This window comes from Lonchura striata, chromosome Z (assembly GCF_050655825.1).
Source record: "Lonchura striata isolate lonStrDom1 chromosome Z, ASM5065582v1, whole genome shotgun sequence".
NCBI lineage: Eukaryota > Metazoa > Chordata > Aves > Passeriformes > Estrildidae > Lonchura > Lonchura striata.
The window spans coordinates 85,699,484-85,723,055 of record NC_140740.1 but is presented as its reverse complement, the minus strand read 5'-3'; the positions used below and the strand labels follow the sequence as shown (position 1 = coordinate 85,723,055).

Sequence of the window (23,572 nt, the reverse complement as noted above, 5' to 3'; positions counted from 1 at the left end):
TGTCGCTTCCTCCAGGCTGGGTTGGCACCACTTGAATATCTGAGAATATATTCTCAGGATGTTTTGGCCCTTTTGGGAAAAGCAGGAAATCCTACCAGTGACCTTCAATGTGGACCTGACTTCATGATGGTCACAGCTCTGTGAATGGTTTTAATCACAAAGGGCTCTGAAATGCACCACATGGGTGAAGGTCCAGGCTACTAGGACTGTGACGCCCAGCCCACAGACACCTACCACACATTTATTTGACCACTGGGTGATTTGTAGCTTGCATTAGATGTCACTGGCCAACTCACAGAATCACAGGATGTTTGGGTTAGAAGGGGCCCTATAACTCATCTCTTTACAACCTCCTGTCATGGACAGGGACACCTTCCACTAGAGCAGGTTGCTCCAAGCCTCCCCAGTCTGCCTTGAACAATTCCAGAGATATGGAATTCTTCCAGTTCAGCAAGAACAATTCAACAAAGATTCTGCAGCCATCAGGCAGACACACAGTGCTTATTCCTCTCAGAAGGATTTGGGCACGAAGGGGAAAATAAGGTCAGAAAACTTTTTTTTCTAAAGCAGAGACTAGGCAAACTCCCAGGACAAGAAACAATCAATTTTACATTCCTTGGTGTGGGAAACTGAGGCAGCTGATGACCAGAGCCAAAAGTAGTTGTGAATACTTCTCATGTCTACAAACACCTGGAGATGACTGGACAAGTGGTCACTTGAACCTCCTGCCCCTTGGTCTCACCCTGACCTCTCCATCTGGCTCCAAATCTGGGATCAGCAGCAATTACCCACCCAAAGTGGGCATCTCATGGCTTCAGTCAGTGATGTCTGAGAGGTCCTTGAGGGGCTGCAGAGGTACAAGCAGTAAATTATTGATTTAGCTGAGGCTGAAATCACCCTGGTGGGAGCATAATGATGGATGTGCAATCAAAAGTTTTGCTGTTAACTTTGCAGTTGCTAGAGATCTCAGAGCACTGTCTGGGTGGAAGCTCTGAGAGGACCAGAAGGGTGAATTCAGCATCCTGGTCTGCACACAACCAACCACAATCACCATTTTGTCCTGGATGTTTGCCAATGCCTCCTCCAGCACTACTCATGTGACAGAGTTGTCTTCCTCATCACTTAATTTTTAGTTCTGCCCTTCCTATCTCACACCTTTCTGGGTTCCCAAACACATGCCAGGGTGTCAGCTCAGCTGGGTAACAGCAATTTATCATCACCTTAAAGACCTGTTATCCCATGAACCCAGACACAGCAAAACATCATTACCATCCTCAGCCAGACCATGCAGTGAGAGAGGGACAGACCTGCCATCTGCAGGACACACGGACGAGGGGAATTAATCACCTGTCTCAGAATCACAAGCCTATCTCTCAGTCCCACAGAGAGGCACTGGAAAGGAGACAAGGGACCACAAAAAACCCCACATTAATCTCCTTGCTGTGTTGCCATCAGAGCAGCAGGGACACCCGTTTGACCCAGCCCTGCAGACACCCTGTGCAGCTCCACCTCGGCAGTTTTGCTCTTCTGCAGCAGTGCAGGAGTTCCTTGTTGCATTCATTTATTCCTGCATGTCCCAGTACAGTGGGAATCTTGAGGCAGCAATGTGTCCTTTGCCTTTAAGAATGTGCACAGGAAACCTTGGGTTGCCTTGGGAATTTTGGAGACACTGAGAGTCCTCTCCCTCAAAAGGAGGCAAGGAATCCATGTCCTCTAGAGCATCCCACCCCTAGGCCAGCAATCCCCTCCTCACTACAAGGAGGTGGTAGGAAGAGAGAGGATCAAGCACAGCAAATCCCTGCTCATCCCAGCATCCAGAGCAGTGCTGATGCCCCCACTTCATGGAAAAAATGTATTAGTATAAATCTCCCATCCCATGGGCTGCATTTCCCATAGCACAACTTCAGTGTAAAAGCATAATGGTTTCAAGAAATCTCACAAAATCCTATTTTTTAGCTACTTGACATGGGTGAGGATTGTTTGATAGGCAGTTTGCTAACCATTCTCCACAATATGCCAGGGTCTAAGCCCCTGCACCATCCCCAAATCTGCTCAGAGGCCATTTCTGTTCCAGAGAAAATGCTCATCCTATTCCCAATACCAGGCTGAGGTGATGACTGGCAGCCCAATTTTGTCTGGTACATGGATCTTGCTTGCAAATGCCATGTCTGGAGATGTCCAGCCTTGCAGCCCAGAAGAATGCATCATGGACCAGCTGGATTTTGCCAGCAGAATGCATTCTTATTTTAAATTCTGCACATGCAATGTGTCCTCTTTATAAGGTGGAGGTGATGAAGGATCTATGAGGACAGGCCAAATTTGGAAAGAGGGATATGAGGAAAACTGACAATGGAGGAAGGTGCTTCTTTGTCCAGGCACCAGGGCTGGACGAATTCCACTTGCACTGGAAATGAAGCTGTTTCCATTGAAAGGCCAGCTTGCCTGTGAATGAATGAAACTGGGCAGGGAAAGGCAGGCAGCTAATCCTGTTTGACATCAGGAGCTTTACTGCACAGGCACTCCTGGCTCACATCAGTTCAATCCACAGAGGGATTTTCCTGGGTGCCTGGTAGCTGGCAGCAGGATGTTCTGTGGTATGCTAAGACCTTCCTAGGAAGTGCCCTCTTGGTGGTGTTCACCATGAGGTGGAACTGGGACCACATCATGCTGAGATCATGCTGAGATGGGCAAGACACTGAGGTTTGGTCTCTGCTTCTCTGCAAGCCAGGACCAAAGGATGAATGAAGCCTTAGGGGCTTTTCCCCTCCCCAAAACCTCTCCCTGAAGTGGACATCCCTGAGCTGGGTAGCACAGGAAAGTGAACAATCTTCAGATGAACACTGGTGCACACAGATGGCTCCAAACAGGTCCAAGGGGCATGAGACATTATAGTGTCAGGGCTTGAAAGGACTTTTAAAGGTTATCTAGTTCCAATCCATCTGCCACCTTCCACTGTCCCAGGTTTCCCCAAGCCCTGTCCAGCCTGGACACTTCCAGAGATCCAGGGACAGCCACAACTGCTCTGGGCATCCTGCGCCAGGGCCTGCCCACCCTCCCAGCCAGCAATTCCTAATTCCCAATATCCCATCTGTGCCTGCCCTCTGGCAGTGGGAGCCATTCCCTGTGTGCTGTCCCTGCCTGCCTTGTCCCCAGTCCCTGTGCAGCTCTCCTGGAGCCCCTTGAGGCCCTGGCAGGGGCTCTGAGCTCTCCCTGGAGCTTCTCTGGTGCAGGGGAACAGCCCCAGCTCTGCCAGGCTGGCTCCAGAGCAGAGGGGCTCCAGCCTTGGGAGAGTCCTCCCTTGGTCCCAATCTAACAGGTCCATGTCTATCCTGAACTGGAGGACTCCAGAGCTCCATTATCAGCAGAGTTCTTGGCTCTCTCCTTTAAAGGAAAGCAGAAAGAACCTCAGAAAGATGGAGGCACAAGAACTAAGTGGGTGGGAGAGCATGGGGGGTCCTGCAGGCAGCTGGCCAGATCCACGGTGGCATGGGTCTCCCTTTCATCTGCCCTGGGACCGAACCGCGTGGATGATCAAGGAACTGGAGGAGTTAACAGACTCCCAAGCCTGAGATATTCGTGGCACCCAGAGTTCGTGTAAAGTTTCATACTGGGACCCTTTACTAAATTCTTTCGGTCATGGGAGAGAAAACACTGCAACTGTTTAGTCTGCAGGGAGGTGGTGGCTCTGGCCCAGCACTCAGCATTGCTGAGCAAACATGCTGGAGAGCAAAGGGGCTGTCACCCTTCTTATCTCCTCCATCTGCTTTTCACCACGTCTCTCCCACCACCAGGCACCCCATGGGCATTGTGTACCAGTGCAAGATCTCCCTGCTGGAAATGCAGCCCTGGGATGGGGGGACGAGCGACCACTTGAAAATGGAGACCTGGAGGTGAAGTGCCAGTCTGCTAAAAAAATGTTATTTACACAAAGGAGCTCAGAAAATCTTTCTCAGAGGCTAATATTTACAAATTCTATGTAGCCAGGGAGCTTTTGCTGTAAAAAATGTTGTATTTGGCTGGTTTTTATTTTTTTTTTAGTGGATGTGAAAGATGTATTAATATTTTTTGCTTATCCCCTGCAGCATATAGGTATGGAGCACCCTACAATGCCTCTGAAGCTGCCTATCCATGCTGGGAAAGCTAAGATTACAGAAAGATTACACACTGCAGAAAAAATCAACCTGGAAACACTCTCAATTCCTCCATCCTTTGTATCTCTAAAGGGATGTCCATGATTACCATGATGTATTTTGCTACATGTTGGCAGACTTTGAGCATCACTGTGTAAGACCACTGGATGGCATGGGATGGAATACTAGAGAATCAAGGAAACACACTTTACTCAAAACAAAGCAGAAATGGAAAGGTTTTGTTTCTCCATCCTGAAACTGTCTCCTTAGCTGATGGACACTTTGCTGTTTCTGTCCTCACTTTCAGTTCTTGCTGCTCCTGGACTGGAAATGTTATCACAGAATGGTTTGGAAGGGGCCTTAAAGACAATCTTGTTCCATTTTGTGCAAAATGAACACCACAGGGGAGGTAAAGGGAATGTGAACTTTGTTGGAAGCACTCATTCTCCAAATCCAGATTCTGACAAATAGCTACACACCAAAATACCCAGCAATGAAAAAACCCTGAGCCTAAGCTTGCCTGGAGGATGCTGAGGGTGCTCAAGCTGCAGGTCCCATGGGACCATCACTCTGGGTGCCACCACAGCAGCCATGCTCACTTGGCTAGAAACTGAATCTGGTACAGAAACTTGTGACTCAGCTAGAAAACCTTCAAACAAGAGATTTCCTGTTGGTGAGCCCAAGACCACCCTCTGTATGCCATGGGCCCGCATCCAAGTAAAGCCAGGGATGGGCAAAGTTTATGTTACCTCATTTCCCCCCTTCTTTGGGGAGAAAAGAGGTGCTTCCCTCTCCAACATCCTTCTAACCAAATCCCATCTTTGGGCTGATGTTGGCACATCCACCTGCCCTGATCTTGGCACAGGAGGTCGCTGGCACCTGCTTCTCCAGAGGTGCTCCTGTGTCAGCAGGATGCTTCATACCCTGACAAAATGACTGGGGAGTGTGGGGTTTGTGGGATGAGTCCCAGGTAGGGATGCATCACAGGGACTCAGTGAGCCTCCAAAACTCCTGTCCCCAGGTGAGGTGAAGGGAGTCAGCTAAGAGCAGGGCAGAGCAGGGTGTCTGTGCGTATGGGGAGAGGGGATCCTCCAACCCAGCATCATCCCAAAATCCCCACCTTGGGGTGGCTGCAACAGTCTGAGCTGGATTTGGGCTGGAGCAGGCAGGAGCAGATGGCCTGTGAGGAGGCTGCCATGGGCCAGCTGAGCCCCTGGACTGACAGGAACATACTCCTACATCCCATGGGTTTGAGCCTTTTGGGAGTAAACAAGAGAGCAGGAGCTGATGCCAGTTTAGTTCAATCTGGAGAGGTCTCAACACTGAAGTGTCTGCCTGCTTTTCCTCACCTCTCATCAATGGGTACATGGATTTTGAGTCTTTTTTTTTTTTTTATTTCTGCTTTTTTACCAGGACCCCCAGGATCCTCACCCACCAGCAATGGCTGGGGGCAGCCAGGAGCCCACCCCAGCAGAAGGCTGCTGCCTGGCTCTGTCCCCGGGATGCAGGCAGGCTGAGCAGTCTGCAGTCTCCACCTAGAGACCAGAACAGCCTCTGCTCCACACTTGAGCCCATGCACAGGGTGTGCACGGGTCCCACACCCCAGCTCCCAGCTCTGAACTCAGCTGTGCTTTTAGCAGGCAGCAGCAGTTTTGCCAGGGGTGCTCCTGACACTCTTCACCACCAACACACAAAAGCAATAGGATGGAGGCTCTGCTGGGTCTCACCATCACTGGGAGATGCCCAGAGCACCCAGTGCCTGGAGAGACAATGAGACACTAAGTACCATCCCTGTGGTCCCATCATATGCTGGAGCATGAGCTGGTCCCCACTGTAAGTTTGAAATCTTGGCCCCTCCAAGGTGAAAAGAAGAAGCCACACATATATTTATGAACTAAAAGTGATGGATATTTTTGCACAACACATCCGAGCACTGCAAAGTATAAGGTATAAAACCTTATCAGCACATTGAATTAAAATCAAATATGCCAGATATGCCAGTCTTTAAACTGGAAGGGATTTTTTTTTTTAGAAAATTAATCCTGCTTCCCACCAAACTCTCAACTGCACCATGTACTGCTAGTCTAAACCGAACACCTTTCTTGTGCAGAGCCATGAGCATGGCTGCATTGGACAGACTCCAGACCCCAGAGACCTGCACAGCAGTGGGGACAATCCTCTTGTCATCCCCCTGTGACACTCACTGCTACATCAGTGGCCCTGTGGCCACCTCCAGCTGCAACTCAACATGATCCCAAAACCTACCCCTGGACTCACACTGAGCACTGATGTGCAGTGCAAACCCACTGCTTGTTTAATTTAGGATCTGGATCAACTATCCCCAGTTCCTAATGCTTGTGTGGCACAGCTCCTGTCCTCATCCTCGCCTTCCTATCAGTGCTAAACTGTCCCTTTTTCTGCACTTCGTTAAAACCTGTCCTCTTGGGTTCCATTAACCCCTCCCTCACCTCACCACGGCCCTGCAGGGAGGTGCTGCCCAGTGCCCCCTGGCCCCCACCACGTTCCCTTTGCCATGGAAGGGCCGCAGAGGAGCTGGGTGGTTCCTACAGTCACCGTTCCGCTTGGGAGAAGTGGCAAGCTCAAAGCACGCAGCCGGACATTTAATCCAGGGCTCTCCAGTAGCTCCCAGCCCTGCACGGGACCCATGTGCCAGCGGCTCCTGGAGCCTCCCGTGGCCAAGCCCGGCACGGTTAGGACGGGCAGGCAGACCCGGCTTAGCCGGGCTCGGGGTAAAAGCAGGGCCAGCACGAATTGATGCCCAGCCCTGCCCATCACCTGTCGGCTCAGGCAGGCTGCCAGCCCGCTCCCCGGGCTCCCTCTCCTGCCTGCTGCCGACACTTGCACGGGTGTGTTTGGCTCCGGATGACTATGCAAAAGAAGGGGGAAAAAAAACCCAAAACAAACCATAGTCAGAATTAAAAAAAAAAAAGTTACTAACATTGTAACTTACATAATGCTAATATGTACCATTAGCAAATATATAAAAATATAAATATATGAAAACAAACATACAAATATAAAAACATACATAATTAATATTTATGCAATAAGCATATATATTGACATATGAACAAAATAAGAAGTAATTGAATACAAGAATCAAGTGATAAAAATGGTACAATAATAAATAATAAAAATAAAATAGTAAATACACTGCAAAAAATCGGAGAATGTCTCCAGAGACACAAGCATGGGCAAAAACTAGGGAATGTTGTCTCCTTTCCACTATTTTTCTCTGTGCTTGAGAGCAGGAGGATGCAGCAGCTGGGGATGCTCCTTGGAGCCACCCACGGGCTGCATTCCCCATGCCCCTTCAAGCACTGCATAGATATATGAGTGTGCACGAATTTAGAACTGCCTTTGAATTGCCTGGGCGTATAGAAAATAAATCTCTTCAAAGCTACACAAAGTTTTTGCTGGGGGAGTCCCACAGTGATTTACAAAAGCAGGATGGTTTGATAGTTATCAATATCAGAAATGTAAGGGAAGAAAGGTTTCCAAGCTCTAGAAGTTTCTGAAAACCCCTTAATGAAACTGTCTATACAAGGGCAGCATCATTTGCTATTTCTGTGCTTGTGCTGGGCTTCTGAGGAGCTGGCATCCATTCTGAGGTTCACCACCAAGATGTTCCTCATCTGCACAGCCAGCCATGGAGAGCAGCTCGAGCCAAGGAGGTTTTCCCCACTGAATCTCCAACTCACTGGGGGAAGAGCTCACCAAACTCCTCTGGAGGAGAAACCAAAGGCTGCAATGTTTGTTTATGTACAGATTTTAGAGAGATGGATGTAGTGCTGCTCTATGGAGCTGAGCTCACTGCTGTGGCACATGAGCACAACTTGTACGGCTTTAGGACCTGCTCCAGGGGCACTGGAACTTTTTCCCCCACCTCTCAGTGAAGCAACTGATGTCTGCTGGGCAATGCCCCTCCAGAGACAAGTGGTACCACTCTGATTTATGTGCACAGACTGGACCATCTGTAATTTAATTATATTAAGAACAGCCACAGAAAGAGGACTGATTGGTTTTTGCAGTCAATGCTGGACATGGTGTAGAGGTCAGATACTCTCCAGCCACACTTGGATCTTCCTGCCTCCACTTCTGCCAAACCACAAACTGTTCTTCACCAATAATCATGTTGAGAAAAGAAAAAAATGTCTGCCTTTCAGCATTAACCATTAATGCATTACTTAGAATAACACAAAACATCATAGAACCATTAGGGTTGGGAAAGACTTCCAAGATCATCAATTCCAACCAACTTCCATGTCCCAGCTCCCACAGTATCCACCCAGTGTCTGAAAGGGCTGAAAGGGCTGCTATGACTGGGAGGTTGTTTGCTCAGACTAAAAATGCTACAGGACAGGAAGAACTTCAGCTCATTCCTCCCAAATCCTCATGATCCACTTGGCAAACACTTCAACACTGCACCCACATTTACTAGAGGCAATCAGTCAGTTCTCCAGTGCCTCATGCCACAATGCCTACATCCCAAGAAATGCTTCAGCCTAAATTCTCCTCTTCCATCCCCCACCTGGGATGGCAGAAATGGATTTTTGGCCACCTTCCTGGTTGAGCCCCTCTATAAATGGTCACACCAATCATCTCAAACCCAACCAAGGCCACTGAGACTGAAGTGAAACCTCTGCCAAAACCCCAGTATTTATCTCAAGGGTCTAGAGGGGAAGAGTCTGGAGAGGAAGCCATCCAAGGAGGGGCTGAGGGCACTTGGTTTGTTCAGCCTGGAGAAGAAGCTGAGGGGAGACTCAATGCAGTTACAACCTCTTTGTAATGTGCAGAGAAGGGTCAGGCACTGATCTCTGCTCTGTGTGACCAGGGACAGGACACTGGGAATGGTTGGAGCACTGCCAGGGAGGGTTAGGTTGGATATGAGGAAAAGGCTCTTCCCCCAGAGTGTGGTGGGGCACTGACCAGGCTTCCCAGGGAATGGGTATGGCTCCAGGAATGTTTGGACAACATTCTCAGGGGTCACTGAGGTGCCTGTGCAGGGTGAGGGGCTGGAGTCTGTTATCCTTGTGGGTCCCTTCTGGCTCAGGATGTTCTGTGTTTCCATGAAGTTTCTACATCCAGACCCAAGCACAGCACTGAACCAACAAAGAGCCATTTCTGGGGCATCAAGAGGCTGCAGTAAGAGGATGAAGAAACCCTTTGTGGGTGTGCAACTGGATTTGCCATTGGGAATGTATCAGGATGTGCAACAGTGCAGGCAATAAAGCAAACCATAGGGTATGCATAGGGAGCATTAGGGTGGGCAACGGGGTATTTTCATTAGGGTATGCCACAGAGAATGCATGAGGATATACCATGGAGTATTCATTAGGGCATGCCACAGGGTATCCAACAAGATATACAGTAAGGTAAATCATAAGGTATGCATTTGGGTGTGCAATAGGATGTGTATTAGGGAAAGCATTAGGATATACCATAAGGAAAGCTTTAGCTTATACTATAGGGAATGCACTAGGGTGTACCATAGGGTATGCCATAGGGAATGTATTATGGTATGCAATAGGGTGTGCATTAGGATGTACCATAGGATACACCACGGGAAGTAGATTAGGGTATGTAGTAAAGTATATTTTAGGATGTACCATAGGATACACCATGGGAAGTGCATTAGGCTAAGTAATAAGGTGTGTTTAGGATGTACCATAGGATACACCATGGGAAGTGCATTAGGCTGTACCACAAGATATTCACCAGGGAATGCCACAGGGCATCCAACAGGATATGCACTAAGGTACACCACTGAGCATGCATTAGGGTATAAATTTTGGGATGCATTAGGGTATGCCACAGAGTATCCTGTGACGTATCAAGTGCAGTGTGCCTTAGGGTATGCATTAGGGTGTGAAATGGGATATACATTAGGGTATGCCACAGGGTATCCAACAGGGCATGCAGCAAGGCAAGCCACAGGGATCCAGCAGAACCAGCCCTTCTCCTCTGGCACCAAGGCAGTTCCATGTGCAGGGATGTACCAGGCACTGGCCCTGGCAGCAGGCCAGCGGGCTCTGCTGCTCTGTGTCGGGATGTTCATTTCATCATTTTTGGGTTTTTTTAAATTATTATTAAAAGAAAGTATCAGCCTTCTGTTTGATGTGCTGTTGGCTGTGGTTGCCAAGGGGAGCAGTGTACAATTACAGCCCCAGTGATGTTCACTCTAATAATACACTTGGCTCTGCATAGCTCAGATGCAGACACAGCTCTGCTATAAAGAGCACGGTTGTTCCAGCAGAGGAGTACTCCAACTTATGTTACATGTGAAGGGTTTGTGGCACATTGCTTAACACCCCCCCACTGGAAAAAAAAAAAAAAAAAAAGCCTGGGCATGCCAGTGAGTGAAACTATGACAAGCAAAAACCTCTCAAAGGAGAATTACTTTCAATGTATTAATTAAGAAGGTATTTCTAGAGGCATGAATAACTTATATATGTGTCCACTAAGATGTTCTTTCATGTCCCCAGACATCCAAGCTCCCAGGTCCATCCCAAAGGCTCACACAGCTCAAAATCTCTCTTGCTACCAAACGACTAAACCAAACTCGATGAGGAGAAAATCAAACCCAAATCACAGGTTGGAAAAGCCTTCTAAGATCATCAAGTCCAACCACTCCCTCAGCACAGCCCAGACCACCACTGACCCAGGTCCCCAAGTGCTACACCCACAGAGCCTTTAAATCCCTGCAGAAAAGGTGTCTCCACCACTTGCCTGGGCAGCCTGCGCCAGGGCTGGACAACTCAGATGCCAAATGATTTCCCCCCCAGTGCCAAGCTCCCACATGGAAGCTCTACCAGCTGTCTACCCCATGACTCCCCTTTCCACATCTCTTTTCTGGAGAGGCTGGCAGCAGCCTATTTCAAGACTTAGCCAACATTTTGGACCAAAACATGGAGTGAAGGATAAATTCAAACCAGAGTTTTTCTGATGGATCCCCTCAGAGGATGAAGTGGACCATGTTGGCTGTAGGGAAGCTCTTCAGACGAGCTGCTGGCAGGGAGGGGGATGATGTGACAACACTCCCATGCTGCAGCACTGGCATCTCTTTTGGGATCAAAACAAGTACCCTGAGATAAGCTGTGAACATGTGCAACCCTTGAGCATGAGCACCTTGTCAACACCTGAAAATAGAAGAGGAACCAGGTTAAAAAGACAGTTTACTGCCTGTTTTGCAGGGAAAAAAACACCTTGCTGCTGGTTTTAAGGTCCAGCAGGGTACAGGGACACTGTCTACAGGTATAGAGATGCTGTCTGTAGGTGTGACCATGCTTGGCAAGGCACCTCAATGGGTTTATGCATCAATTCCTGAGGTTCTCTGGTGGGGGTGAGCTGTTGCCATCGCAGTCCTGAGGGAAAGGGACAAACAAGCCCCTACAAAACAGGAGCATCTGCTGGGAGCAGATGGGGGGGTGAGCAGTGCAGCCCCAGGCGCCAGCAGCACGGGGAGGGATCACACTGATCCCGATTTATCACACCCCGGCACAGTAATTCCCCAGCTCGCCGGTGCCCAGCAAGCCGAGCTCCTTACGTCCGGGGATCAGATTAGTCTGAAAGGTGCTAGAGAGACACAAATCCTGCTCTGCAGCAAGCGTTTTATTAAAGGTTTATTTTTCTTTTTTAATTAATGGTGAATTATCTAAAAATGGCTGACGGAAAATATCTGATGGTGGAAGGGCCAGGACTGTAGCTGGGTAATGTCCAACCATCAATCATATAAAAATATGATTGTAACATATGGATATATATAGATATATACATATATCTGTGTGTGTATGAATGTATATACATATGGATAATAACATTTATATCAACGTATTAATATACCATACATTAATGGGATATTCACGTTACTCTGTAACATGAGATAATATCCAATTCTTAATGCTGATAATACATCGTATCAGTTCCAACATACCATATTGATGTTGATAATCAACCTCCTTATTTCACACCAAGGCAGATGCAATGACTCTTTCATGCCTCATACCCGGCTCTCCAGCCAGGGCTATCAGACCTGAATACCTGAAAATATTCCTGGTTTAGGGCTTGACCGAAGTATTTAGGAATCAGTTTGGGTGCATCTGATTGGAGTGATTTGAGTGCTTGAAGAAAGTCAAAATCCTTTACTATCAGAAAGGAAATGTTAAATTATTCAATTTCACACAGCACTTTGCTTTTGACCTGTAGTGATCTGTCACCTTTTGCGCATGAAAACACTTATAAAAGATGTGCAGTTTGGGGCTGAACAAATCCCTTTTGTATATTTCTCGGCACATGAACTCGGTCACCCACACACCCCGCTCCCTCTTTGCACTTCAGCTCTCCACAACGCTCCCATCACACTGTGACTGGCAACACATTCCTGAGAAGCACTTTGAGTCTTTCTGAAGATAGGAGATATATAATTTATCCTACATTCATACTAGGAAGAGCTGAATGGGAAGCCACTCAGTCTTGCACAGGATGCTGCAGTATAAATCAGTTTACTGTGTTTGTTTGCATGGGTAAAATTGCTGGGGCAAGAGAATAAAGCAAACTGGAAGAGTCCTAGCTAACCCAGGATTGCCATCAGCATCAACTGTGGGCTAACACCCTCCTGCTCTCTGGCCATCATTCCTGGGCTTTAGTCTGGATTTCTTAGATTGCTCAACCTAACGGGGAAAGATTCAAGAGTGACCTGGTATGGGAGGAATGGGATGCACAGCAGGTTTAGAGCTCCCTCCATCCCCTTGCTGCTAATTCTGGGACTGATTCTGTCTGCAATTTCCTTTATTCTGATTGATGTTTCCTTTGGAAATACTCATCTGGAAAAAATCACCACCTGGTACAGGTAATGGGCAGATATGTATGCTGGCCAAGGGCTTTGCAGGGGGGAGTGGGCATGGGGAGAGATGTTGTGTTTGCCATGCACACAGAGCAAAGAAAAAAGCAAAGCTGGACCAGTCACTGTGCAGAATTATCTGATATTGATTTTTACTGTTTTATATTACTTATATCCCTACTTGCTGTGTTGCCCCAAAGCCAACTCAAGGTACAGCCAGCCAGCCACAGTATCCAAGAGAGCATTTCCAACAACAGCAGCAAGGAGAAGATGAGTCAAAAACTGGAATGGTGCTGAGTAACAGACTTGTATGGAGAGCAGAGAAATGAAAAGTGAGCTCTGCATGTCCCACAGATGGTGTGTGAGGGAACAGCCACATGGAAATGAACCTTAAATTGAGGATGGAAATTCATGGTTTCAACTCTGTCTTCAGAGGCAGAAAATTGGAGGTGCATGTGATGCTTTCCCAGAAAACAACTGCCCTCTCTGATGGTGGCACTATAGTAAAACACAATCCTCCCAGCAGACCATGGGCAGCTGAGGATAAACCTTTTTTCTCCTCATCTAACATGATTATAGAATCACTCAGGCAGGAAAAGATCTCCAAGACCACCAAATCCAATCATTAACCTCATGGACCAGCGATCAGAGCCTCTGCTTTTTCCTCCCCTCTGCAACTTTGCTGTCACTGATGGTTTTGGAGCACAACAACCAACCAATATCAATAAACAAGTCATCCAGAATAATGAGAAAATACGCAATTATTTCAGTTCTGTTTGCAGTCAGAAACCAGACTCAAGCCCTTCAGCCAGGTGGTGCAGCCTACAGCCTGCTCAGGGACCATCCTGGTGCCAGAGACTTGTTCTGGTGCTGCTGGTGCTGGTCTCCTCTCCAACAACCTACATTGAGAGATGCTCCCAGTTAATTTCTTTTCATGCCATGGTGATACTGCCTCAAAGAGCTGACTCATTACGCAGACAGGCCCTGGTGTGAGAAGCCACAGTGCCATGTAGAGTTCATGAAATGAGAATGAAGAGTACCTTGATAATGCCCTCTGTGTCACATTATCTCTGGTAACCATTAAAGATGTGCACAGACAAAACCACAGGTCCAATCTCAACTCATCAATTGGGTTTAAAAGGAATTTGGTAACAGCTCAGCTCCAAATAAATGGTAAGACAAATTGAGATGATGCTACAGGCATCTGAACAACTAACTTTATCTCATTACCTGCAACATATTGAGGAGCAGACTCCGGAATTTGGTTCCTTCCACCATGAAAAGGGCCATTTTGTCACAGAGCTTGGCTGCTGTGGAAGCAAAGCTGCGGTCTGTCACCGCTTTCTGATAGATGGTCTTGACTATCTCCCCCAGCATCTCCTCAGAGTTGGTGGAGTTCTGGGCCTCCTCCATGAAGGTGGTGAGCTTGGAGTCAACATCACTGCTGTTGTTCCTCATGCTGTTGAGAATTTCAATTAATTTGTCCATTTTATTCTTTTCAGGGTCGGTGGTTTCCACCGTGACTTCGTCCTGGTCCGTGAAAAGGGAAAGACAAGGCGTCTGTTACACAAGGAAAAAACAGATATTATCAGCCCATGTCCTTGCACAAACAGCAAAAGGGGAAGGGGATTGGGAGGACATAAATAAAAAGAGAAAAGACAAAGCAATTTTTAGTGGCACAATGGTATAAACTCAGCATTGGAAAGCATAAGCGCATGCATCCTGCCCCAGAAATTTCCCCTTTCTTCATTTCCCACACCACTCAATCCCGAAGTCCTATCCCTCAGCTCAAGGAGAAGATGTCCTTGACGGTCCTGAGCCAGGATGCCAAAGTCTGATCACTTCTGACTGCCTTTGGCATCTTGGACCAGTTTCTGGTGTCCGTGACATCATTATAATGGACATTTTTTTGCTTCTCTTTAGAAAATGCACTGATGTTTGCAAAATCTTCAGACAACAATCTCATAAAAATGTATTTTATATATATATTTAATATAAAAGATATACATACAAATAGATATATCTATATAAAAATATATTTTTAACATACACTTCATGATGTAAATTGAGATCAAAAAGTCACATGGTCCCAGCATTCAAAATACTCTTGACTTTTCCATCTCTTGCCTGTTACACTTTTCACTTCCCATCATTACCACAGAAATTATTACTTCTATTCAATATTTTAGTATGCATTTGCTCCTTTTTCCTCAGTATTAGGCATGCATCTTGCTTGTTCTCGTTTGCTATCTTCTACCCCTCCAAATCAATCTTATATAATACAGATCTGTAGGAAATCCAATCCCCAAGGGAGTTGTCCAAACCTCTCATCAAGACTCTGGTTATGTTGACAACACCCACCCAAGAGTGGGTGCTGATGAGATTTTTAGTCTTACAAGACTCTAAATTTCTGAGAATAGCACTAAATGAATACTCTGAAAGTCTCTACTTTACTCCCATTTCTTTAAAGTACACAAAAATAACTAACAAAATCTCTTACTCCCCCTCATGCCACATCTAGAAATAGTAAATGCTCATGCATTCAAAGGTATACATTTCCAGCATGCACTCCCATGGAATTGCCTATGTTCAGGTTATTTTTGCTCTATATTTTGGAAATCTCATTAGAGATAACACTATGGATGCTTTTTACAGTCTGACAGAAGAGTCTCAAGAGAAAGAATCTGAGTTTCACAGGGAGCAAATGGAGATATCATCTCCAAATTCCTCAGAAATCTGTGGCTGAATATTGTTTCCAAAAAGGATTTCTCCTCCGTCACTTGCGTGCAATACTTTTGTTATTGTTGGGTTGTTGGAAGGAAGGGGGGAGATAAGGGCATTTCAATTCATTGCAGAGATAAATGGATATCAGCTTTAAAGCAGCAGAGTCCAACTACAGTCAGAGATAAATGGGTATCAGCTTTAAAGCAGTGGAGTCCAACTAGAGTCAAAGTTTGGGATTTAGCTCTGTAGTTTCAGAGACAAATGGCCATTTTTTACATGTTTTTTTGAAAAGTGACTGAGCTCTTCAGATCAGGAGGGAGCTCACGTGTGCACCAGCCTTCCCTTAAGGAAAAGGGGAGAGCTCCCAGTCCATGGAGAGCTCAAGCTGGTAGCAGCCTCACCTAGAAGTCAAGCTCAGAGCCTCAATTCTTTCAATAAAAGGACTCCTGAAGAAGCACAAAGACACCTCAAGTGAATTGCTGACACTGGGGGATTAAAGTAAGCTGGAAGCATTGATGAAAACCTCCCTTGAGCTCACCCCACCCTTTGCACGGAGATCAGCCATCGGCCAGACCCTCAGAAAAAGTTAATCCAAGAAATAATACCTTTTCTTTTAGTCTCCTCCTCAGCCTGTCTTTAGAAGACTGAAGCAAATTGATCTTGGGTCTGTCCCCAGCACGCTCGTGGACACTGTCTTTCCGCTTGGTCTCGGGCTCGGGGATGCTCTGCGGGGATTGCTTCTCCACGGCCTCGGGGCCTCGGGGCGCCTCGGTGGGGACGTGCGCCGTGCACACGGAGCTGTCCTCGATTTTCAGATTCTCAGTCTCTTTGGCGTTTCTGTGCGTTTCTTTGTCGTTGGGAGAGTGCTTCTGGTTGTGGTGCCATCTCCGGTTCTGGCTGTAGCCGTGGTGGCCCGTCCTGCCCGAGGAGTGAGGGGCCTGGCCTCCTTGGTAGAGTTTCTGGTGGTCCCTGTTATGCTTGGTGCCACCCTGCTGATGATCCGTGTGCTGCTGAGACTTGTTCCCGCTGGGAAGTCTCTGCTGTCGTCTGGAAAGTCAAAGAAAGTCATTGAGAAGTTAGTTGGCCACAGGAAATAGAAAATTTTAACTCCTGTTAGCTGGAAACCAAAGAGGTTTTTTGGTTTGGTTGTTTAGTTTGTTTTTCATTTTGAAAACTGAATGACAGTGTATTAAAAAAAAAAGTGGAAGAAAGTCAAAGGAAGTTCACTCATTCCTTCATGGTTCTGTTGGGCCAACACATCTGTTCTACCAAACAGCTAGGCCCTAGGCAGGGGATGACAAATGGGGAGGCAATTTCTTGTCATGTAACAACTCATGCCTCTAAATTTCTTTCAGTGACAGTCATATTTCAGCTGAAAGTTTTTGTGAGGTTGGATAATGTGACTTTGTTCCCAAGAAAAATTCTCCCAGGTTTTTGCATTAAATTCTCTCAGGTTTCTGTGTTACTTCCACACTAACCAGGAAAAACAGCAGCAGCAAGTCAGTTAGGCAAGAAATACCAGATTTTTTTTTTTTCTTAAGGCTTTAGATCTCCTGATACACCTGGCCTACAGCATCACCTTCTTCTCTTGCCTACCAACACGGCACACTCCTGCTTGGGTTTGCAGTGAGCTAGTTTAAGTGTATCAGGGATTTCTAAGTGACAAAAAATAACTAAGAAGCAAGATACTAAGTAAACTGGTAATCTGCCCATACCAAATGGTTTTGTTTGCCCTTATTTTATACATATCTTTCAGCACTACTACACCAGGACGGGACACACGCATGGATGAAAAGAGGATCATACTTGGCTCTGGCATCATTGAGGGCATGGCATGCAGGACCACAACCTCCAGAGAGAGGCCTGCGTGTACAGAGCTCCAAATGGGTAACACAGAAATACAACAGCCACAGAGAGGAGAAACTGCCCCCAAAGGGTTTACTCGAGAGACTACAACATCTCAGAAAGAGTGAGCAAACCCCTGAGTGCTGGCTGTAAGCGGTAGCTGAGATGGCAAATCCCCAAAAAAACAAGAGTTGAATGGAAGAAATGCTTTGGCAGTCTCAGGCATCTCGGATTTCCAAACAGGCTGCAGCGTGGCTGACCCCAGTGGAGAAGGCAGAGCCGGAATGCCCTCATCCAGGATGCACCTAAGATGGAGATGGTCTGGCACTGGCTGCCTTCTCCAGGGCTGGGTCTTAAGAACGGCCACCCTAGGCATGCTGGCATCCCCTGCCTGCTGCCTCTTTGATATTGGTCTTGGCTCTGAGAGCCCGTGAGGTGTTTTAATGCTCAGCCTTTACAAGGCTGCTGGGAGCAGTGCTAGAGAGTTTCACATGACATCTCCTCACTATCAGCCCCAAAAGCAAGGAAACAACTTCGAGCCCTGTGGTAACCACTGTGGTTTGTCTCTGTATTAGTTCTGTAGCCATGATAAAACCCCTGGTCAGCCTCACTCCTTATCCCAAACCCCCACCCCAATCTGGATAAATAGCAGTGTTTGCTTTAAACCCATCCCACAGCAATCAGTTTTATTTTCATCACTGGCACTGCTCAGCTAAGGGAGCTCGGATGAAGGAAGCAACCATTCACAAATACATTTCAATGGTCAGCAGTCTCCAACCCTGCCTGCCAAAGCCATCTGCCCACGGAATCTGTATTCCTTGGCATCCCCAGGAGTCAAAACCTATTTTCTGAGGCCAATTGGCTTTTAACCATAATGAGTGAGGGCTTGTGTTTAACAAATGCAGGACGAAGAGGCTTGTTCATGGCACTGAAGGAATTTGTGTTTACTCTTAGAACACCAGATCCGGTTTTCTGAGATAGTCAGTGTGTGGCTTTTGATCTTTTTTTTTTTCTTTTTTTTTTTTTCCTTGCAAACTGAATGGCAGAGAATTAAAAAAAAAAAGGAAAAAAAAAAAACCAAAATGGAGATGCGAAAAGCTTTCCTGTTTGCTGGAGCCTACAAGCATTTTATGAGTACAGATTCTCCACATCAAGTTTTCCTGGCATTTATTTGTTTCCTCTCAGTAATGCAATCACTTAAACCGCTTTGTAAAGAGCAGTGCTTATTAAAAGGGGAATGTCAAAATAAAAGTTAGTTAAAAACCTTATCTGGTACTAAGCTCTCACAGGCCCGAGTGTACAAGAGTTTTGCTTTCTGTGGTTTTGCTCTTCTCTCAGACATCTGAGTTTAACTGTTTGATTGCACTTCAAGTCCTGGCTTATAAGCCAGTCAGCTTGCTACTTTATTTAATTTGTAAATATTGCACAGAAATTACAGAAGTTGCACAAAGACATGGCTATAATTTCAGAAGCAAGGGAAAATTCCTGGAAATGAGCTGGGAACCAAACTTGGCCACAAATTTCTTCAAGACATGCACACAGAGACAATTTTTTTTCTAAAGACATATTACAAACCAAACCCTTAATGTTTAAGAGCTATGAATGAAAAAAAGGTTTAAGATTAAAAAAACACCTAGTTAAGCCAATGTGGAATGTGCAAAATTGTTCATTTTGGGGCTCTTGCAATATGACAGGGGAGAGCAGCAGCCCTGCCCCCTCCACAGGATAGCTAAAAGTGATGTCCCTATGGCAAGGGGCAGAGCAAACACAGATGTAAGCTGTGCAGTCACTGGCCAAAGGGTGAAAACATCAGAGTTAAAAAAGTTTTGGGAAAAAAATTGCAAGAAATAAAAGGCAAAGGAAGGAGAATGGCAAACAAGGAGCAATGTCTGTGACTTGGCAGCAGTCAGGGGTCTAGACAATCATCCAGCATTCAGGCAAAGACTCGTGTGCTTTTATCTTCCCAACACCCCAGCAAAGAAGAAAAGCCAAGAAGAAATAGGATCTGCAGGGAAGAAGAGCCAAAAGCAGGGAGAAGAGGGCTCAGATCTTAAAACTTTCTTGACTGAACAGCATCGGAAAGCCTGAGAAGTTGGGACAACCCATACTGGCTCTGAAGGTGCTGGGGACAAAGAGAGCCCCAGGATAGGACAAAATGGGAATCCGGGTGTCCTGCCGCAATCCCATTGTGCGTTATTGGAAACAGCCTTGTGCTTGTTCAAAGGCTGTAGGTGCTCAGATGGCAGCTTAAGGTGACGTCCCAAGATGGTGCCTTGGGGTGATGTGCCAAGCCCAGGGAAGCACCCAAATGCACCTCCCAACCCAGGCTTTTAGGTTTGAGATGCTGAAGGGAGGAAGAGGAAGCTTGAATCACATAGCAACACCTCCAAGTAAAGCAAGAATTCACCCCAGAAAACTGCTGCAGTTACTGGGAAATCCTTCCTCTGTCCCCCTCTGCTTGTCCTTAGCCATAAGGATGCAGTGCCTTGTAGAGAACCATAATTCAGCTGCAAGAAAAAGTATCTGGGCAGTACAATGGTTTCTTATCTCTTGACTCCATTTAACATTAAATAACTATTTTCACTTCAAAGGCCAAATTCCAATTCAGTTCAAAACTCCCCCTGACTTCAGTGGGATTTGGCCATCAGACAAAATGGAAACTAAAGAGACATTGAGAGTTACAAAGAAATTGCAAAAGTCCTAAAAACCAAGGGGAGACAGTCAGGGCTGCCAAGCTGGAAATAGGATGGTATTGCTTCTGCTATTGTTTCTCCACCCATTTTTTAAAATTTAATTAACTAAATGAGATACCTTTCAACAGAATTTAGATCTGACAAATGTCTGTTCTGTTGGAGAAGCCTACGCAAACAAATCTAAGGCTTCAGCTGTCTCAGTGATTACCAGCCTACGTGCTCAGAAATACATGATTCCTGCAAGTTTTTACTACACAGTTTGCTCCCAAGGAAAGGAGCAGGAAGGCACAAGTCAGGGGAAAATAACTCTAGACACGTGGACAGCTGTGGTCTAAAACACAGTTGCTCTGTCCTGTCAGCCTTGCCCATATTCCCATGAGTGAGATGAATCTTTTGAGAGCCTCCACCATTTGTCTGGCATGTGGGAAGCTGGAGGACAATGTGGGCCTGCATTCTTCTGGTGGCTGCACAGAGATCTGGCTAAGCAATTCCTACAAACACTGGGAGGTGGTCCCATGATGGGCACCTGAGGGAGCTCAGGTGGCTCAGCCTGGAGAAAAGGAGGCTCAGAAGGGACCTTCTGGCTCTGACAGGAGGATGCTGACAGATGGGTGTCAGGCTTTTTTCTCAGGGAACAAGGGACATGACAAGAGGAAAAGGCCTCAAGCTGTGCCAGGTGAGGTTTAGATTGGATACTGGGGCAATTCCTCAATTGAAAGCGCTGTCCAGCCCTGGCACAGCTGCCCAGGGCAGTGGTGGAGTCCCCATCCCTAGAGAGGCTTAAAAGCTGTGTGGATGTGGTATCTGGGGACACGGCTCAGTGGTGGGCTGGACAGTGCTGAGAGAATGGTTGGACTTGATACTCAGAGAGATCTTTTCCCACTTAAACTGTTCTATACATTTCCAGTAGCACTTAAAGACACTTACTCCACAACACAGAGCACCCTGTATGGCCAAACAGACTGAAATCCCATCCTGGGACTGAGGGACCAGGTCTCTGCAAATGCTGGTTCCTGCCTTTGGAGAACCTGCCTAGATACTTGCCCTCAATCTCAGCCAACTTCCCCACGGCACAAACCCTCCAGGACACCATAAGCTCCTTGCAGAGCTGAAATTATGATTTAGTCCTGCTTTTGTGCAGAGCAGAATACCTGGTGGGCATGGCCAGGGCCATTCAGTAATTAACAGCTAAAATGGACTTGCAGACACTCAGACAACCTTCTCCACTCCTTGAATGCTTCCGGTGCTTGAAAGAGCACATTTCTCACTGCATTTGACAGACAGTAAGTTTCTCTTCACCCTTTTTTCTGCTTGGGCAGGGTCTCATCTCTGTGTGAGGATCAGGAATATAATGCTAAGTCTTGGAAGTATCTTGTGATCAGCTTTGTTATTAAAACACCTGCTACTAACTAGCAAAGGTTGTTGCAAAAGATGGATTAAGATTACAGAATCTTTGGCTTGGTTTGGAAGGGACCTTAAAGATCATTCCATTCCACCTCCCTGCCATGGGGAGGACACCTTCCACTACATCAGGGTGCCCCATCCAGCCTGCCCTGGAAGACTTCCAGGATCTGCAGGAATGGACTCTGTGGGACCTTCCATTCCCATAATGACCCCAGATCCCTCTTATCCATGACACCCCTAAAGGCTGGGGGAGCAGAGCATCCCCAAGGAACTCAGCAGCTTCTCCTGCAAATGGAGGACTGGTGGGGCTCACTGTGGGATGTCAGGCCACCCCTCTCATCTTCTTTCTGGAAATCTCAACACAATTTTCCATTGAAGGAGGGCAATTAAGAAAGGGACCCTCTTAGAATCACCACCAAAGAGTAAAATTCTCAATTTAGCATGTGGGTTATTTCTGGCTGTACTAGCTAGCTGCCTAGGAAACTCAGCCTGAAGAAGGAAAGGGCAGGAAAAAGCAAAATCCTCTGAAACAACCCCTGAACAAACTCATGTCTCCATGCCCAGTCTTTCTTAACTAAGCATATTCCAGCCAAACCACAAACAATTGGATTGGCATCCCAAAGCAGGCACTTGTGGAGAGATTTCGGCAGAAACATCCATCATCACTGGCTTTGAGCATGTAAGAGATGTTGTGGTCCAGACTGGAGAGACTGAAGGATCCCAGTTAGGACAAGATGGAATTTTATTGCATCTAAAACTACCAAGAGGTAAGTACCAAGTAGTCTGGGGAATATTGTTATTGATATAATGAGGAAAAAGGTCTGAATTTCTATTCTAGAGGCCTGACTTCCCCCAGAAGTACTCTTCAGCAAGCCTACCTCCATCAAAGGCACTCTGATGTTTCACATGAATGGATAATGATAACTCAGTACTGCTTCGGCAGCAGGGAGCATCACAGCCCAGCCCTGGCCCTATCCTTGCTATGGTTGAGAAGGGGAAACACTCGAATAAGCTTGATGGTTCCACACAATTTAATCAAAAACCTCAAAACCCCACAGAAAGCAATAACCACCAGCTCCAAGGATGAAGCACACAGAATTCGTGTTGTGTTTTCCCTTTGGCTTTCTCTCTCAAACTGGTTTCACTTGGCTCCAGTTTCATTTTTGTTTGCATTTTTCTCAGATGAGAAGGGAACAAGATGTCATGTTCACTCCTGAAAACAAAAATGAAATTATTCACACTTCTTTCATGCCTTTCTGTCACCAGGGGTAGAGACCACCCCAACTGCTAGACTGAGCCCACGTCATCTGGACAGACATGGCATCTTGGAAGTGTAGAAAGTCCACTTGTCAAAATGGTGGTGATCAAGATTTAAAACCATCTTTGAACAGCTGAGATGAAGTGCATACTTTAAGTCTTACACATATGCATCTTTACAAACATACAATGAATGCCAGCAGACAAGCACAGCCAACCAAAATAATGCTATGAGGGGAGAGATGTTTGTGATGAGGCTCAGAGTCTCTGCCTGGTGGGAAAAGCATTATGAAACACTCATGTGAGTCACCTACATGGGCAGAATGCTCTTTGCCACCACCTTGGTTCTGAGGTACAACCACTGCTGACTACCCTTCCTTTGGGATGGACATCACATCTGCCTTTGTTAGCTAGAGATGATTTTGTTTGGACCTCTAGAGCATGATTAAACTCACTATAAACCAACATGGTAGCACTGATTTTCACAATGATGGTTGTACAACACCAGCACAGGCTCCTCATAGACGGGTTGGTTGCCCTGCTCCCAGAAATGTTCAAGGCCAGGTTGCACAGGGCTCTGAGCAACCATGGTCTAGTGGAACATGTCCCTAACCATGGCAGGGGATGGGACTGGATGAACTTTAAAGGTCTCTTTGAAC

The 23,572-nt window shown here is 46.5% G+C and overlaps 1 protein-coding gene across 6 annotated transcripts in view; it reads right to left on the bottom strand.

Annotated features, from left to right (window-relative positions):
* Window positions 1-23,572, bottom strand: part of CTIF (cap binding complex dependent translation initiation factor) — a 144,538-nt gene that overhangs the window by 23,296 nt on the left and 97,670 nt on the right. For 4 of the 6 annotated variants that reach the window (XM_085567185.1, XM_021535535.3, XM_085567188.1 and 1 more), the window contains 2 exons: window positions 16,320-16,761; window positions 14,221-14,550 (listed from right to left, as the gene is read on the bottom strand). In XM_085567185.1, coding sequence (XP_085423311.1) covers window positions 14,221-14,550; window positions 16,320-16,761 — 772 coding nt within the window. The remainder of the gene's footprint in view (window positions 1-14,220; window positions 14,551-16,319; window positions 16,762-23,572) is intronic. The other 2 variants (XM_085567186.1, XM_085567187.1) reach the window with 1 other exon arrangement.